General features: G+C 38.1%; 1 protein-coding gene across 1 annotated transcript in view; it reads left to right on the forward strand.

Annotated features, from left to right (window-relative positions):
- The window catches only part of col5a2a (collagen, type V, alpha 2a), a 74187-nt gene that overhangs the window by 26029 nt on the left and 30257 nt on the right, over nt 1-17901 (forward strand). The window contains exons 2-14 of the mRNA XM_084724232.1: nt 7443-7703; nt 9228-9247; nt 9349-9381; nt 9485-9517; nt 9774-9827; nt 12080-12172; nt 12555-12626; nt 15045-15089; nt 15229-15282; nt 15479-15532; nt 16050-16103; nt 16237-16290; nt 16704-16757. Coding sequence (XP_084580358.1) covers nt 7443-7703; nt 9228-9247; nt 9349-9381; nt 9485-9517; nt 9774-9827; nt 12080-12172; nt 12555-12626; nt 15045-15089; nt 15229-15282; nt 15479-15532; nt 16050-16103; nt 16237-16290; nt 16704-16757 — 881 coding nt within the window. The remainder of the gene's footprint in view (nt 1-7442; nt 7704-9227; nt 9248-9348; nt 9382-9484; nt 9518-9773; nt 9828-12079; nt 12173-12554; nt 12627-15044; nt 15090-15228; nt 15283-15478; nt 15533-16049; nt 16104-16236; nt 16291-16703; nt 16758-17901) is intronic.

The raw sequence follows: 17901 nt of genomic DNA on the forward strand, positions 1-17901 counted from the left end.
TACTGAGGGAAAAGGGGATGCTAACATACTAACTCATTTCCAGGTTTTAGGACTCATTCCTGCAGCACACTACCCATTAAAGAGTGTCGTGCTGAGTGTCATCAACATAGTGGAGAATTTGTGTCCATGTACACGAAGCAGATTAAATTTGGTGACTATTTCACAAACTGACATGAGACTGTGTTGATCTTTCTGAAGATCAGTTTGGGGCCTCCACTTGGACCCACTTATCTATTTTTTTCTTTTTTTTCTTCTAAAGGGAAATGAGAAATCCAGTTTTATGTGACTCATTGTTTCCATAAGGTCATTTTCTAACCCCTCGACTTGTGGCTGCAACAGATTCTCCCTGTAGACAGTGTGTTATGAGTATTTCCATATTAGCCAAGGAAAATCCATAAACTATCTACTTTTTTTTTGTCTCTCTTCTCTTGTGGCAAAGCAGCAGTAGGTTTCCCAGGTTTTTCCCCATGGTTGGGATGTTTGCCAGGACTGAAGAGTGAGGATGTTGAGTTTTTTGTTATCTGGCTGATGTCTGGTAAATGATAGGTGGAGAGCAGACACGTGAGTCATGTTGAAGAGCTCCAGACTCTATGTTTGAAACCAGGAGAGGAAACCGTCTGCCCCCCTTAGCTGACTAGTGGAAAATCCAGATCAAGCAGTCACCGTCGGTAGGGAGCATGCCATTTCACCATAGTCACGGTTAAACTGCGCTTTTACGGCGTCTGCGGAAAAGTGTGGGACCTGCAATGAATTAGCTGAGAGGAGGGAAAAAGTGAACGTCCCTCCTCTCCTCCCCCTCCTCCCCCTCCTCCTCCTCCTCCAGGCCTGCGGTGTGTTTTTTAGGATCGCTCTGAAAACCACACTTCTCTCTCAGTGAATTTCAAACTCACCCAACACGCAGTGTTTGAAATCTCTGAAACCCAACAGGAAAAATCGCTCTCCAGCTCTGTGGCAGACAGCTCAGCCAGACATCCCTTGTGTGATGCTTTTTATGCTTGAGCAGTGAAAAGGACTGAAGCTACACACAGTTTACCTCCTGTAAAGATAATCCGTACCTGAATGAGATTCCAACAAGAGATAATGCAGTGTGCTTGAGGACATATTTAAGGGCTAGTTCAGACTTTTTAAAGTGAGGCTGTATGAGGCACTTATCCATTAGTTGGTGTATTACTTAAAGTAGATAGTGGTTAGCACATTCCCACGCTGGAGAAGCAGCCAGGAGCAACAGCACAGAAGCTGAAGTACTGGACTGCTGTAGACAGGGTCACCTAAAAAGACCCAATAAAAAATGACTTAAGTGTAGGCTACACATCAAATAATGTCACTGCTTTAACTGCCATTATATAAGCCAAATATCACTCTCTCCAAAGCAACCAGACTCCTTAAAGGGATTATATGGAGCAATTGTTCATGCAAAAACGAGTACAGACTCGGAGAAGCCCTGCAGGCTACAGGAGCTTTGCAAGAGCACAGGATGTGTGCAACAACAAGTTCCATACTGTAAGTTGATCAGCTGTTTATAACTGTCAGTTGTCTGTCAGTGTTTTAGGACTCATAAACAGACGCTTACTCATTCCACATTAATTTGAACTGATTCTCTGATGGCACACTGTGGTCATTTGATTACTTATTGCATTAAATATGTTACAGATTTCTCCTTTAAGCAATGTACTGCTGTGGGCACCTCCAATGCTACATGTAAAATTTTCAGTGTTTTACCTTGCCGTTAGACTTTTTCTGACAGGAAACTGCTGTTATGTAAGCCAGATAATCACTCTGTACAAAGCAACCAGAATCCTTACGCAAAAACTGCAATTCTTTTCTCACAGAACACAGATGTCGCACATCACTACCTTGGTTGGATAGTTTGCCTGTGTTAATGTGTGACTTCTGTGTTTTAAGGAGTTAGTTTGGATTCACCGAAGTCACACAATAACACTTAGCAAAAATCTGTACTATCCCTTTAACAAGAATTCAAATCTAGTCAATCATAAATACAGCAGTATTTCTGGAAACAGCTAACCTCCTTCTTATGAAAGAGAATTAACAGATAATACTAGTAAAGAATGAGTTCACTTTCCGAAAATTAAGATTCATGGCCAAAGTGACGCCAAGTGTTCCCACAAATGAAGAGAAATGAACTTAGCACTGGTTTTCATTTCAGGCCACAGCTTCACGGACAGTGAGATATTACTGGTTGTTAAAAGGCAGGAAATGTCATTGCTGAAATATGTTGTCCATTTAATGTCTTCAAATACTTTGTGGCTGACAGAACAAGGAAGGCTGAGAAAGTATACCTGTGGGGTTTTGTTTGCTCCTTGGTGCGCTGATCTTCTAAAATATACACAGACATAAGTTGCAGTCCTCAAACAACACAGCTGGTGGGGAGGCGTATGGACTGGAGGTACTGTAAAGAGTCTGACTGCTGTGGTATGTCACAAGGTCACTTGCAGTTGTGGCCTTCTGTGTGAGTGAATGTGACTGTGAATGCTTTAAAATTCAATATAATCACACATTTCTAAAATGGACAGGTTGCCCAGCAACGCATAAGAAGTCCCGATGAAGTTTAAACAGAAATGTTATTGCTAATTCTCAGCTTTATTAGTATATTTAAAGTGTTTTATTTGCATTTTAGCACTTTTGCAAGAGTGCATAACAGATTTACACTTGCTTACATGTGAAATTCTGGCATTCTTAGCAGTATTTGTTTATTTGATCATGAACGAGAAAAAAAAAAAGAAAATAAATGAACAAAACTAACAGGAGAAATAAAAATTAATAACATATTAAGGCAGAAAATTCAGAAAACAAGAAACACCACATTAAAAATAAAAGTAAATCCAGCATTTTTGTGTACATGTACATTTCATGCTACTGTCTGAGGTATTACCCAAATCACAGCTACTTATACTGGTAAGATTAGATGTAATGAGCTTAAGAGTGTCTGATTACATGGTGCATTTGTACAGCATCCAAGCTTTGACTTAAATGGAGGCATTTCTGAGGTCCCATGATGTCTTGTTAAGGCATGTTTCGATGTAATGTATCTCTCATATCACAAGTTATCTCAGTGTTAGCTTTCTGTGGACTTGTTCCGGGAGTCTTGATGTATTTGATCTGTTTTATCAGATTGTACGTGCAGCTCTGAATATTAGATCTATGGCCCAGGTGGCTAAAATAGGAATGAGTCTTCAGAATCACGTGGTGAAGTTTCTGAGTGGGTGGTTAAAGATGTTTTGCTGTTTGACACAGTGTCTTTTTTGCTACCACCAAACAGGGTGGGGGTGTGGGTGGGTAACTAACACAAAATTTCCATGTTTTAATTAAGAGTCTGCCAGTTCTTTTTTTGTTATTTTTATGGATTTATATCCCTGTAGTATAGTGAAGCTATACAGTTATAGCTAAAGAAGTTCAGAACAGTAATATTTATAAAAATGTTACATAGCACAGAGAGCAACTAGGAACATGGCTAAATAATACATACTGTAAATAATAACCCTCTATGTGATCTATTAAAGTAAATATTGGTTAGCTAAATTTATTTGTAGACCTGGGCAAAATGTGGCCTGTGGGCCTGATGCAGCCCACTGAAAGGTTTCATGAGGCCCACAAGGCCAGCATGGAAATACCAAAAACTTTGCAAACTCGGTCATCAACAATATTTTGCTTACCATTAAACCATCATCAGACTTTTATTTTCTGTTTTCTGTTTAATGGTAACTTCATTCACTTGGCTTCTTCCCTGAAAAATAATTGCCCACTCCTGCTGTATAGATACGTCTGTCCAAAGCAGTCTGTATAGCTATGCTGAGAGCGCCTGAAAAGCTGATTTATATTCCTTTATTGTGTCAGTCAGTGTTTGGGTGTAATTAACTACGTGTAGTTCAGTTACCAGTTGAACTACACTTTGCAGTAGTTTGGTGTAGAGCTGTAGTCAACCAAAGAAAACTTGGTCAAAGTTTTTTTCAACCAACTAATTAGACAACGGAAAAAAAATTAAAGAAAACTGCATGTTATCTCTGGTTTAATTAAATGAGCAGAGTGGGCACAGTGCACTGAGTGGTAGCCATACAGGTGCTAATCCAAGTTCCAGCCAATGAGAATCTGGTCAGACGTGAGCATAACCAACCAGTCGCCAACAACCGGTGGTTGTTTAACTACATTTGAATCTCAGTAGCTTTTTCAGTAGTTAATTACTTGCTGTGATATAGTTTAAATAGGTAATCATAAACTAAATATTCATAGGATTTTAAAGAAGTGTTTTGCAATACAATATGGCACAGTACCACAGCTCATTTGCTAGGGTTGTTATTTAACGGCAGTCACCTGCTATTTCAATAAAATCACATGTGGTTTGCAACCAAGTTGCCTGTGATTGAATATTATGAATTTTCCTAGAAATTGTGCATTTTCCTCATTCCACCTCACCAACTGCTCAATTCTCTCCTTATAACATATCCTTGGGCTCAAGACTGGCCTGCCTAAATCAACAATATGAGATTGCAGACTGAGATTGTGATAATTGGGTTTGGTCTCAGTGAATAATATTACAGTCTAGACCTGCTCTTTATGAAAAGTGCTCTGTCATAATTTGTTGCTATATAAATAAAGTTTACATGACCTAATGTAGCCAAACTGCTTTTTGAAAGTAGTTTAAGTTTGACAGGCTGAAGTGGTTGGGATGTAGTGGAACTATTTTTCATTGTGGAGTAGCTTGTAACAAACATGGCCAAAAAACTAATTCTGATCACTGCTTAAACATTTTAAGGTTTTCAGTTTCTTGTTGCAGTTGACTTATTGTCCGAATTCTGTGTTTTGATAACTGAACTGACTTTCAGAATTGTCCTCTTGCACTCAGCTCTTTTAATCCGGCTCACAAATGAAATGTAAACAGCTGCCACAGCTCCTCCTGTCCCAGGCATGTCTAACACAAATATAAATATGGGATTGAGCCGTGTTAAAACATGTTGCAGAAGGCCTCAGTACACACAGATGTACACTTTCACCTGATTCTCGCTGCTCTCTGACTTTATCCTTTTTGGAATTGCCCAGAATCTGCAGGTTTGAGATCATACTCTCCCCTCTCAAACTAAATGACATGAATCTTTATCATCACTTTGGATTTCTTTTTTGCAACTTCCCTTTTTCCTGCAGCTGGGTAACCTGACTTACCTGCAGTCTGAAGCTCAGAGCTGCCACCTGCTGTTTATATCAGGAACAGGTAAAGGACTCAGAGCCTTGTGTCTGCTGACCTGAGAGAAGAGGAGGGCTCACATTACAGGATTCTTGTTAAAGCCAGGCATGGCCCTAACCACACCTGCATGGGACCTACCTCTACATTCATATCTTATTCACGACCATTTACTCTGGACAAGATGCATTTTGCTTTATTTATGAATATTTTTAGTGTTGTTGTGAACAGAATTGTGAATACAGTGCAAGATATTGTGCACATTATTGTTTGTTCAGTTATTTGTGAAGTACAGATTAGAAATCAAAAGTCACCTTTCAACAGTTGCCTCTGGCTGCAGGTTTGCTCCTTTGAAAGTGAGTCATGTTTCTGAGACGCTGCCTCAGGAGGAAATGATGTCATGTCTAACGGCTGCAGACTTCACTACAACAAACCTTTTCCAGACCGTTTTTCTGTCTGACAGTGAGCGCGGAATATGGTGGAAAACCTTGTTCCACATTACACTGTAAAACTAATTGAACGGCAAAGAGAAATGTTGTTGTGGGAGTGTTGCTGTGTGGGAGGATTGTGTACATGCCTTAAAAAATAGTTCTCCCTGAATGGCTGTGGTTTTACCCAGAACCACTTGCTTTTGTAGAATACTAATACAAAGAATACAAAGAACCCGTTTTGGACTTTTCTTTTCTTTATTTTTCTTTGATTGTTAAAGGCATGGCGGTTAAGACAAGAGGATTATATGTGAAATCTTATTAAAGGTGTTTTTAGTTCCACCTTGGTGGGTTCTAGATGAAACCCTGAGAATATAAAAGGGTTCTTGGTAGAACCCAAAGGGGTTGTACTAGAAAAAACCCTTGAAATATAACAGGGTTCTCGGTGGAAAGTCCAGGGCTTGCTCTAGATGAAAGCCTTGGATTATAAAGGAGTTCTTTGTAAAAACCAATTGGATGGGTTCTAGATGAAACCCTCATAATATAAAAGGGTTTCTGGTAGAACCCCTGCGTGGGTTATTGTTAGCATCCTTATAAGGGGGAAATATTCTGGATAGAACCCCCACAGAGCATTGTGGGTGGTACCACTACAGATTGGAAAGGGTCTATGAAGAACCTTTCATTGGGGGGTGCTGGGTGGAACTTTTTACAGATAGTTCTACATATAACCCTTTATGTTGGGTTCTATATTGAACCCCCTGAAAAGGTTCTAGGTGGAACCTTCATACAGGGTTCTAACAGAAACCATTCAGGGTTCTCCTATAGGGAATCGGCACTATTACGTATATCTAAGAGTCTATAACTTTTTTCAGTTGTTTGTTTGTATGATTTGTTTCCTGAAGTTAAGAGCAGAGCAGAGAGATTATGACTTTATCGGCTTTAAAAATGTATCATGATTTCTTTGGCAGTAAAAACACCCTGCAGTGTTTTCAAACAGGAGAGTAACTCAGCAGCTTTACCCTGAGGCAGCTGCTCTGAGGAGGAATATGTGCATTTCAGGCACGATGGTGGCTTAGTGGTTTGTCCTGTTGCCTCACAGAGAGAAGGCACTCACTGGGAGAGGCTTTTCTTAAAAGTATTATGGGGAATGTGATAACCTTACAACCTTAACTTTCTGTGCAGTGCATGCTGGGATAGGTCTCAGCCCCAACGTGAGCCTTAACACAAAGAGAGGATGAACGGATGTTCACGATCTGTTTACCTGGTTGAATAGCTCAAGAACATTTCTTCATTTCTCCTTGTGTCATTCATGACACCAGCTATGCATAAACACTTTAAAATGTCAGTTCATCCCAAAATCCAAAATATATCTGTATTTTCTGGCCTTAATTGTTTTTGGAGAGATGTCTGCCTTCTTTTGAATAAAACAGAACTAGATTGTGAATTGAAAAACTCAACAGCGACGTCTCTTTCAAGAAATCATGACCCGGTTACTCAAGATAATCCACAGACCATGTTGTGAGCAATTTCATGCAGGATTTTCTTTGAACCGAACTACACGAACCAACCACATCACTTCACAGAAGGAAGCTTGTGAAGGAAGTACTATTAATTTTGTGGTTAATTGTCCCTTTGAGAAACGGTACATTTTGTCGTGTCTGCAGTCTCTGTAAATTAGTCTCACCACAGTCATAATAAAGAACAGGTGTGTTTGGCAAACCTTTAGTGGAGAAACAAAGGTTTAGATAATCAGATCACTGGCTGCTTTTGCTTTTAATTAAATCAACACAACTGAGAGTGTCCTCCACCTCTGTGTGTTCCAGGAGATGACGTGGGCTGCACGGCGGATGGCCAGGTGTACACTAACAGGGACATCTGGAAGCCAGAACCATGCCGGATCTGTGTTTGTGACAACGGTCAGGTCCTCTGCGACGAAATCCAGTGCGATGATCTGACTAACTGTGAGAAGATGATCATCCCCGAGGGCGAGTGCTGCCCCATTTGTCAGAGTGGTTCATCCGACGGCGGCGGCGGTGGCGGCGGTGGCGGTGGTGGTGGTGGCGGTGGACAGGGCAGTTTTGGTGGTAAGTTAGCAGCCACTCTCTGTGGTCATTTGTTGAGTCAAGAAGTGAAAAATGTCTTTTTTAGACTTTTTTGACTGAATGTTTATTTATTTATTTGGTTTATTTATTTATTTGAAATGGACATGCACATTGCACATTTATATTATAGAGGCAGACAGATGTATATTAGATTATCACATCTATATCGGTATCGGTTTATATATATCGGCACTGGTGTGTACGTTGTCCAATAATTGTCAGTACTATCGGCCTGATTTTACTGGCTCCATATCATCAGTTCCATATTATTGTCGTAATATTAGAATATCACAACTATACCAGTCTATATCAGTATCAGTGTATATGTTGTCCGATATGTGTCAATATTATAGGCCTGCTTTTATCAGCTCAACAAATTTGGCTCAATATTATTGACCCAATATTAGACTATCACAGCTATATCAGTCTATATCGGTATCCGCGTTAATGCTGTCTGACGTGTCAATATTATTACCCTGATATTCACAGCTTGATATTATTGGCCTATATTAAATTCTAATAGCTATATTGGCTTATATTGGTATCGGGGTATACATGTATGAATGTTGTCCAATATGTGTCAGTATCATTGGCCTGATTTTATTGACCCAGTATTAGATTATCACAGATATATCGGTCTATTACAGTATCAGTGTATATGCTGTCCAATATGTGTCAATATTATTGCCCTGATTTTATCAGCTTGATATTCTCAGCTCAATATTATTGGCCTTATACTAAATTATAATAGCTGTCAGCCAATATTGGTATCAGAGTATATGTTGTCCGATATGTGTTAGTATTATTGGCCAGATTTTTTTGGCTCCTTATTATTGACCCAATATTAAATTATCCCAGATATATTGGTCATTATCAGTATCAGTACATATTCTGATATGTGTCAATATTATTTTATTTATATTAATATATATTTATATTAATAAGACATGATGCAGATTGTGCTTTTAGTTATTTTCAAAATATATAATTAAATATATATTAAATAAACATGTTATGTATATTTGATTATTCTACTGAATTCAAGTATATATCACAATATATAAATAATAGAAGCACAGTTATCTGGCCTAAGAGCTTCACACAGCCAAGTTTCAATACCAACCAAGAGACCCAATTAGCAACAATGAAAAGTAATGTTCGCAGTGGGAAACTAATAAGCTAATATTAATGATCTCGTCACCATGAAATATGTTTTGGTTTTGTCAGCTCCCTTTGTCACCGGTGAAATAATCTATTTATCTGTTAGAAACAATGAACAAATGACCGCCATCACTGAGCTGCTGCACATCAAGACTCATGCTAAGAATGAGTGACATCAGGCTGATTGTATTAATTGACTGTTGTTCATTTGTTTACCCTGACTGACCTGCTTGCTGTAATGATGACAAATGAATCTCCGTAGAACTGATTCAAGACAGGCTCAAAGTATTACAGCAGAATGAAATAAGCAAACAAGTGATGTTTTATGCTTTTCCCTCATTGTAGGTGGGGGCAGGATCTATAAGGTAAGCCACAGTTTTTATCATATCATTTGTCATATGTTTGTTGATGTTATCACCATGATGGAGAGTGAATTTAAATGGTTTTGTCTCTTTGTTTATTTCAGGGTCAGAAGGGAGAACCTGGAGATGTCCCAATTGTGAGTGTTTGTTTAGTATAAAATTTTCAAACAGGGATACGGTATTATTAAAAAGGTACAGTCTATTTTCAGGTTATAACTCTGTTTGATGATATCCCTGCAGGTAACTGGTATCAGAGGACGCCCTGGACCTATGGTGAGTGTCTTGGTTGTCTGTTTTACCTCTAAACTGAATTTTATGGAGCTTCTTCTGCATGAATGTTGAGCTACCTGGACTGACACTAGATGGCATAAGAGGACAGTTACCTCCTGCATAACTTCACCTTAAAAGGACTCCTGCTTTTCTCCTCTGAGTCATTGTGACATTTTAAACGCCCCTTTGACATGTCTGTGTGATTGCAATATTGTTGCTCTCAGATGTTTTCATTGGCGTGTTTTGTTTATCACAACAGGGACCACCCGGCACTGCAGGAGAAAGAGGACCTCGTGGAAACAAAGGAAGGCCTGTACGTAACACAAACAAAATATCTGAAAGCACAACACACAAGAAGTGTCATTAGGTTATAGGCCTCCTCCATTCATTGTTAAGTGGAGATTTTATCCTCTCACCTCATTTTGCTTATCAGAAATATCAAAAATGAAAACAAACAAACAAACGTCATATTGTTTCCAATATTGTTTCCAGAGACCATAAAGCAGCACACAATGTGATAAACCATATGAAGCAGTATACATTAATGAGGAGGTAACATTTCAGTTTTATTACCTCAGATATAGTACAATCATAAACTTGTACAGGCCTGTTACCACCAATGTGTCAAAAAAAGATCCTGTTAATCATTGTAACAAGAAACCTACTCAAAATAATGACTTCAAACAATGACTTTATAATGATAATAACAACTATTTTGAGGAAGTCATTATTTCAAGATAAGTCATTATTTTCAGATGTTAACTCGTTATTTTGAGAAAGTTTCTTGTTGGGTGCCCCCGACTTAAGATATTCTTTGTCCTCTTGTAGTCGTTAGTTAAAGCTAATAGTTGGCTAGTTGTTGCACATTAATGATGTTGATTTAATTATTTAAATACATGTTTTTGGTGCACAAAGTGAGCTGCCAGTTAAATGCTAACAGCAAAAGCAGTAATGATTCTGAATGTGTCAGAACAAGAAGCAAGGAAAGTGAACATTTACTTTAACACAGTACTGTATAACCTCACACAAGTTGTGTTCAAATTACAGGAATAAACAACTTCCAGCTATACAGTAACAAATAGTATCAACACAATTGATGATGCATACTTACAAATTAACATAGTAATGTTACAAATTCGCTCCTCCAACTCTTCAAGCTGCCTTTCCACGCCCGAACCCGCCATGTCATCATTGTCCCTGAAGTCAGAACCGATTAATCACCTCCGTACTGTATTCCTGATGGTCAAACTGGCCTCTGTATTGGCCCTTGAGGCCCCTGAGTCATGTAGATACTGAGTCATTATTTTTTAGAAAGTTTATCATTATTGTGAGAAACTTTCTCGTTATTTAGAGATGCTAAGTTATTATTTTGGGAAAGTTTCTCAATATTTTTAGAAAGTTCCATATTATTTTGAGAAAGTTTCTTGATAGTTTGAGAGAGTTTGTCATTATTTTTAGAGAGTTTTGTAATAGTTTGAGAAAGTTCTTCAACATTTTGAGAAAGTTCCTTATTATTTAGAGGAACTTACCCAATGAAGACCTTTCTTAAAATTTAAGAAAGGTCTTCATTATTTTTAGAAAGTTTCTCAATATTTTGAGAAAGTTTCTTATCATTCTGAGAAGCTCTCTCATTATTTTGAGAAAGTTTCTTATTATTTCTGTTTTTTTTTTTTTTTTTTTTTTTTTTTTGTTATTCTGAGATACTAAATCATTATTTAGAAAGTTCCTGACGATAATAGCTTATGGGATCTTTTTTCATGACAGTGACAGATATGCACTCCCATATGAACTTGTGTCTTAATCTCTCTGTGGAAGTTTTTCTGTCTATTTGGCTTCAGCAGCAGTGTTGTGGGACAGGGTTTCTTAGCCTTCTGTATTAATTCTTACTATGTTTCTTATTGTTATTTAGCTTGACATATTTATACTTATTTTATACATCTAAATAGATTAATTAAATGCCTAATCATCATGTCTACCTAACCCAGTGGAAGCTCACTCTGAGCTCTTAAAAATAGCATCCCATGACGTCTTGACTTGACTTGTTTCTCACTGGGGTCATGAGAACGACTCTTGATTAATCCCTCTTCTGTCAAACTAGCCAAAGGGAGCAAAATAAAAGAAAACTGCAGTATATATATACAGTATGAATTCTGTATATTTTCAGCTCAAGGGCAAGAGACTGTCAGACTATAATGTAATGTGGCAAGTTGATGCAATGTGCTTTGCAAGCAAAAATGTAGCAGTTTGATGAATGAATGTGCTCCAGTTGGTGGAGTTACAATCCAGTCGAGGGCAGCGTTTTGAGGGTGATTTATTAGTACGTAACCAATATTTTTCCTACTGCACTTTACAGCAAATGGTTCATATAAACACAGAGAAATTAAACTGCATCATTTGTTTAAAAATGGAATAACAGGTTCCACTGGACATATACACCAATTGATTGATTGATCAATATATATTTCAGTCCTCAAATCCACAATATAATGAATCACTGTCAGACTGAGGGAAGTTATAAAATGTTTTTTAAACGAGTGAAACAGCATCTCTCTCTCTGCTCTCTAGGGACTGCGGGGATCTGCTGGTTATGATGGAGAACCCGGTGTGCCAGGACAGCCTGGTGAGCCAGGACCTCCAGGACAGCCAGCGCACCCAGGAGTGAGTTGTGCAAACACACATTTGTACACCTACACCTACATGCATAATGCTAACATGCACAGGAAGAGCCACCTTTGTACATCTTGGGATGTATTTGCCAAATCATAAGTAACAGAACAGACAATACACATCCCAAATTCATGAACAAGAGGTTAAATAATAAGCTGCATGAACCTGTTTTTGCACTCACATCATGTACTTTACACAGGTGCAGTTTTAATGATTTTCCCATAATTCTACTTGCCCTTTGTGTGTTTTGTTGTGTATCATTTGAATACAGATTTGCTTTTCATTTGTGCCTATTTATCATACTGATGAGTGGCAAATACACACTGATTAAATGCAGTGAACCTGAACCAGAGAATGTCTGCATCACCTGCAGGGTCTGGGAGCCCAGATGGCTGGAGGGTTTGATCCAAAAACAGGACCTCAAGCCATGTTAAGCGGCTCAAGGGTAAGAAGATGTTCTCAAACTACGAACTAGACCAATCTGTCGGTGCTTCTTGAACTCATGAGACATAAAGAAGACTAATGCACTATTTATCTTTTAAAATAAGGTTTGATTCAGTATTGGAAAATGATTTTCAACCAATGCTTAAAATACAGGAGGATGATATATTGCACAGATGGTAAAGCACTCTGAAACGATTTTGTAATTTTGTGCTATACAGATAAACTGACTAAGCTGACTTAACAAGTTTCTCAGTTCTTGAAATCAAATCTGTTAGCAAACCACCATCTCTGTGAGGCTTAATAATTCTGATTCTGATTATCAGCACATTTAATCTTTCATCTAGTATGAACACATCCTCATATCAAAGCAGGATGTTATGTTATGTTTCATAAGTCTGGTGATGCTAAGCTTGTGGTTAAAGTTGTAAAAAGGTGGCAGTTTGGTTCGGGATAGGCAATAAAACAACTTGCCTAGTTTAGACAAATCTCGTGGTTTGGGTTAAAATAAGTATGTTGCACTGCATTGCCTTGCATTGCATTATACCAGTTGTGTAATGTTATGATACATAATGTTATGTTAAGTTATCTCACACTACGTAATGTTATGTTACGTTATGTTGCATTGTGTTGCATTATGTCACATCTTATTATTTTACGTTATGCAGCCTTTTTGATGTGATGTTACCTGACATCATAGATGTTATGTTACATTACTGTACACCATGTGACATTAAAGTTGTGAAATGGTGGCAGTTTGGTTAGGTTTAGGCATCAAAACTACTTGATTAGTTTTAGGAAAATATCATAATTTGGGTAAAAAGAAGTACATTTTGTTCTGCTCCATGCCGTTGGTGCTATGTTACGTTATGGTACGTTACATTACAATACGTTATGTCATGTGACATTATGTATCTTATGACAACTTTGGTTTCACATGGGACATGTACCCTGGTCTCCTGGCCATTAGAGATGACTGTCTAACAATAAACTGAAATATGGGTCGTAATAAGCCGCTAGGACTGATGACTTTTACAGAGCTGTTTATCAGGGTACTCCAGCATTAGTATTATTATTAGTATTGCACTTTTATAAAGTTTAACAACTTAAGAGTGACCATTTTTAAAAGAGTGGTCAAAACTGGTGCAGAGGCCATGACATACGGACACATATACAGTTCCCATAATACAGTTTGATGCATCTTTTGTTCACTCCTCTGTGTCTCATAAACACCCATGTTCACCAGGTGGGATGTCACAATTCTGCTCAGTATATAACGCAGGCTGTCTGTTGTAACAATGCTATCTGTAAGCCTACGGCAGGGTTATTTTTTCATCGCTTCTTCAAGAGCTAAAGAAGACATTAAACAACTTTCACAGTTTGAACAATACTCCTCATGACAAGTAAACAACACTTATATATTTTAAATTGCGGAGTTGTTTGCAACATGAATATTATGCAAAAGATTATACAGTTGGAGCCTCTTGTCACATAGATTAACTCACTCAGCAGACTTTTTAAATCAAATGTATGAAATGTACAAAATGTGTGAAAACACTGTCGTTGAATATTGTTATGCAAGACAAACTTTCAAACCATAAATGTCACAGAGAAAAAACAAAGCTTAAATTTCACAGTTTGTAATTATTGAAAGGATCATTCTATAAAAACTGAAAATAATTTTGGGTTTATTGCTCAGGGCTAGATGGAACATCAAGCATAAACACATTCATCTTATTTAAAGTTTTATTGCTTGTCAGCTAGTAACTTCAGATTAGGATAAATTTACTCTTGCTTTAATTAGAAAGTATATTATACATTTTAATTAGTGAGTAAACAACCGCAGCACTTTGGCAGATATTTGAAACGTGTCCCTGCTTCTAATCTCATTGACATGAAGCAGAGTAATGGACACAAAGACAAGAAGAGATCAATAATCTGGTTTTATTTGTTTGACTGAGTTTAAACAAACAGTTGGACATGGAACAGTTTTTGGTTTGATTTTCATTCATTCTTGAGAATTGTGAGGGGGTTTAAATTGTTCTTTAATTACGTCCAATGGAGTTGACATCTTGCTAGGACATGATTTGTCTCAATTCTCAAGAATGGGTATTTTACACTTAATGAGCTTCATTTAACATTTGCTAAAGTAGACGTGAGCTTGAACATCAGTCAGGTGGGGAAAAAGACATTGTCTGTGCTTTGACAGACATTTTCACATGAATCCATTGAGTTTTTCCAGCAAAACTGAATCCATTCATCCATTCAGTGTCTTAGAGATTATAAATGAGCTGAGTTCTTCCCTGTGTTGTTCTCATATTGTTGCTCTAACCCCGGTGAGCACATGTAATTATTTCTGGCCTTTTATGTGGATTATGCTGCCTTCTGTTCATCGTTTCATTTTGCATCCTGTTTGTTTCAGGGGGAGGCTGGAACAAGAGGACCTCCTGGGCCAAACGGCTCACCTGTAAGTCTGGAGCATCTTCAAAAAGCTTCTGCTGACACTGTGCAACAAACACTGATAATACTTCAGTGACATTTAATTCTAATGTTTTGCTTCCTGTTTATCATTTAAATGTCTTGTCATCTTTCCTCACTCCTCTAAGGGTCAAGCTGGACCACAAGGAGCTCCTGGAGATGTTGGTGATCCAGGTCAAATGGTATAAAATTATTTCTCTGTTTATTTTGTGTGTACAGCCAAATCACCAATTCACTTGGCCTGGTTTTGTATGGGATTTGCATGATGTTGATGTGTACACACACTTAAGTCAGCCTGAATACATTTAAATGGCACTGTGGTGGATTTCAGATGGATGGGTTGTGGCTGGATGTTGACTGTCTGACTCTGTTTTTCAGGGTCCATCTGGACAAAGAGGACCTGAGGGCCCCGCAGGAAAACCAGGTGAAGATGTAAGTCATCTCCAGGACAAAATCACATTTTGTCTCACTGACAGCTGCATGACAATGGTGTATATTCCGGTGCATTTTATGAGTTTTGGATGTTGTAACAATAGTCAGGTGACCTCCATCGTCATGGTGACATACATAGTGTAGCCAGTGAGCTGCAGACACTTTGTTGTCCATGCAGGTCGACAGCAGGTTGGGTCTCCCTTTAGATTAATTTTTCTGTTTTCTTTTCATGGACAAAATAAAAGACTACATGTCAGTGGCCATGTCATCAAAAATGGCATAATGAAAGCATTTAGTTCCTACAAGAAGCCAGCAATATGTGTCTATGTTTCCAAACCTAAATCAAAGTTCTACATAACCCTGTGACAGGCTCTGTGATTAGAGACTCCGTTTTGTGAAATACAACAACAGAGAGAAGAAAACTGATGTGTCATTTGGTGGCATTTATTTAACTTTCACCCTCAAACTTTTTGCAGCCAAATCAGTTTGCAATGTGTAATGTCATGTGCTCACACAGGGAGAACCAGGCAGATCAGGAAACTCGGGAGAAGTTGGATTCCCTGGATCAGCGGTACATCTCTAGATCTCTATACCTCCATCACTGAACTGCACACGCTGTATCTTCTTCCTCTCATTCAAATTACACTATGTTGTTAGGACATCTTCATGACATCTTACTGACAATGCTGTTCAATGACTTTCAGGGCTCCAGAGGATTTCCAGGTACACCAGGGCCTCCAGGACTGAAGGGTCACAGGGTGAGTATAAATTCTTATATAAGCTTTAACACTGTCTTTTTCGAATTCAGATGACTTTACTAGCATGATGTAAAAGTGTACGTATTTCCAAAGGAAAACTTTTAGATTTTGAAATCCTAAACTAAGTGTTGTGTAGGTACCTGGCAAAGCTAATGCTAGCATGCTAATAACTGAGTTGCAATATAGAGTATGGATGATGTATCTAAACTGAAACTTTGTAAATGCTGTTTAAGCTTAAGATGTTAAATTGCATTTCACTGAAAACATTATGCTAATGACAACATGGCAATAGTAGCTAGCTTAGCATCATCAGATGTCCCTCTCATAAATCTGTTCTGTTAGTCCTTCTCTTTATGCTTGATGATGAACAGAGTTTATGAATGGTTCTTTTGTTGTTGTGTTTTTGTTAACAGGGTCATGGTGGACCAATAGGCCAAAAAGGTGAAACTGGAGCTGTTGGATCTAAGGTATAAATTAAATGAAATAAAACATGCTTTTAAAATTTAACTTGTAAAACATCTTGTTATTAAAGATGCACTGATCTACATTTTTTTTCAGTTCCGATCCAATACCTGATACTTGATCACTTGGGGGTGACCAGGTGTCCCAGTTTATGTGGGACTACACAGCATTGCTATCCCTTGTCAAGTGGTCCACATATTGAGATGATATTCTGAATTTTGATTGGCAAAAGTCAAAATGCTGCAGAAAAGATGCTTTTCTAAAATCTGTTTTTTGTCCAATGGCTGTGAAGAAAGCAGGGAATGCTCTCATCATGGGGCTGCGTTTGATCTCAAATTGTGCACACATGGGCCAAGTGCAGGTTAACATGTTACTGTCTTTGCTGCGCCCAAGAAAAGTCAGTATGTAGATTTAGGTGGTATATATTCTTGAATAGCCAGACCTCATTCTACTGTAGGGAAAAACTATGGCTTGTTTATATTTCTCTAAACCAATCACAAGCATCTTGGGCAGAGCTAAACTCATGATGCAGCGAGGGAGCCCCTGCAGAATAGTGTTTAAGTGGGACATTTACATGTGGGGGAGCGAGACCTGATATTAAAATGACTGCATCATTGTAAAGGGCAACAGCTGCTAGCTTGTTTAAATTCATTACTGTTAGCGACACTGGCGCTAACTTGCCATTTTCAGTGTGTAGGTTGCTATCTTGAGGACTGTTGTTTTTGTTTCCCAGGGATGAAGGCAATTCTTTTTTGAGCTTTTTTTTTCCTTTTTACACAGCAAACCCAATCATACAGTTCAGTATTAATCCATAATCGTCATAGTCTATTGCAGTGAGTTTCAAAAGTGTGGGCCAGGGCCCATTGGTGGGCCTTGAGTTGTCATGAAAAAGAAATTAATTAAATGCTTTTAAGTTTCAGTTTAATTCATTTGAAAGTACTGTAAAACATTTATGATTCATTTTAAAAAGTAATCAAAACTAATAAATCAGAGCCATGGAATTTAAATGATGTCGTATTTTTCATTTATCTGACCAAGTTAAGAGGTGTTAAACCATATTTGGTGCCCTGTCACATTAACACCAGACCATATCTTATCATTATTAGTCTCATATGTTGGTTGGTGTTGTGATTTAAGACTTGGGTGGGC

Source organism: Lutjanus erythropterus, chromosome 8 (genome assembly GCF_056507025.1).
Source record: "Lutjanus erythropterus isolate fLutEry1 chromosome 8, fLutEry1.hap2, whole genome shotgun sequence".
Taxonomy (NCBI): Eukaryota; Metazoa; Chordata; class Actinopteri; order Lutjaniformes; family Lutjanidae; genus Lutjanus; species Lutjanus erythropterus.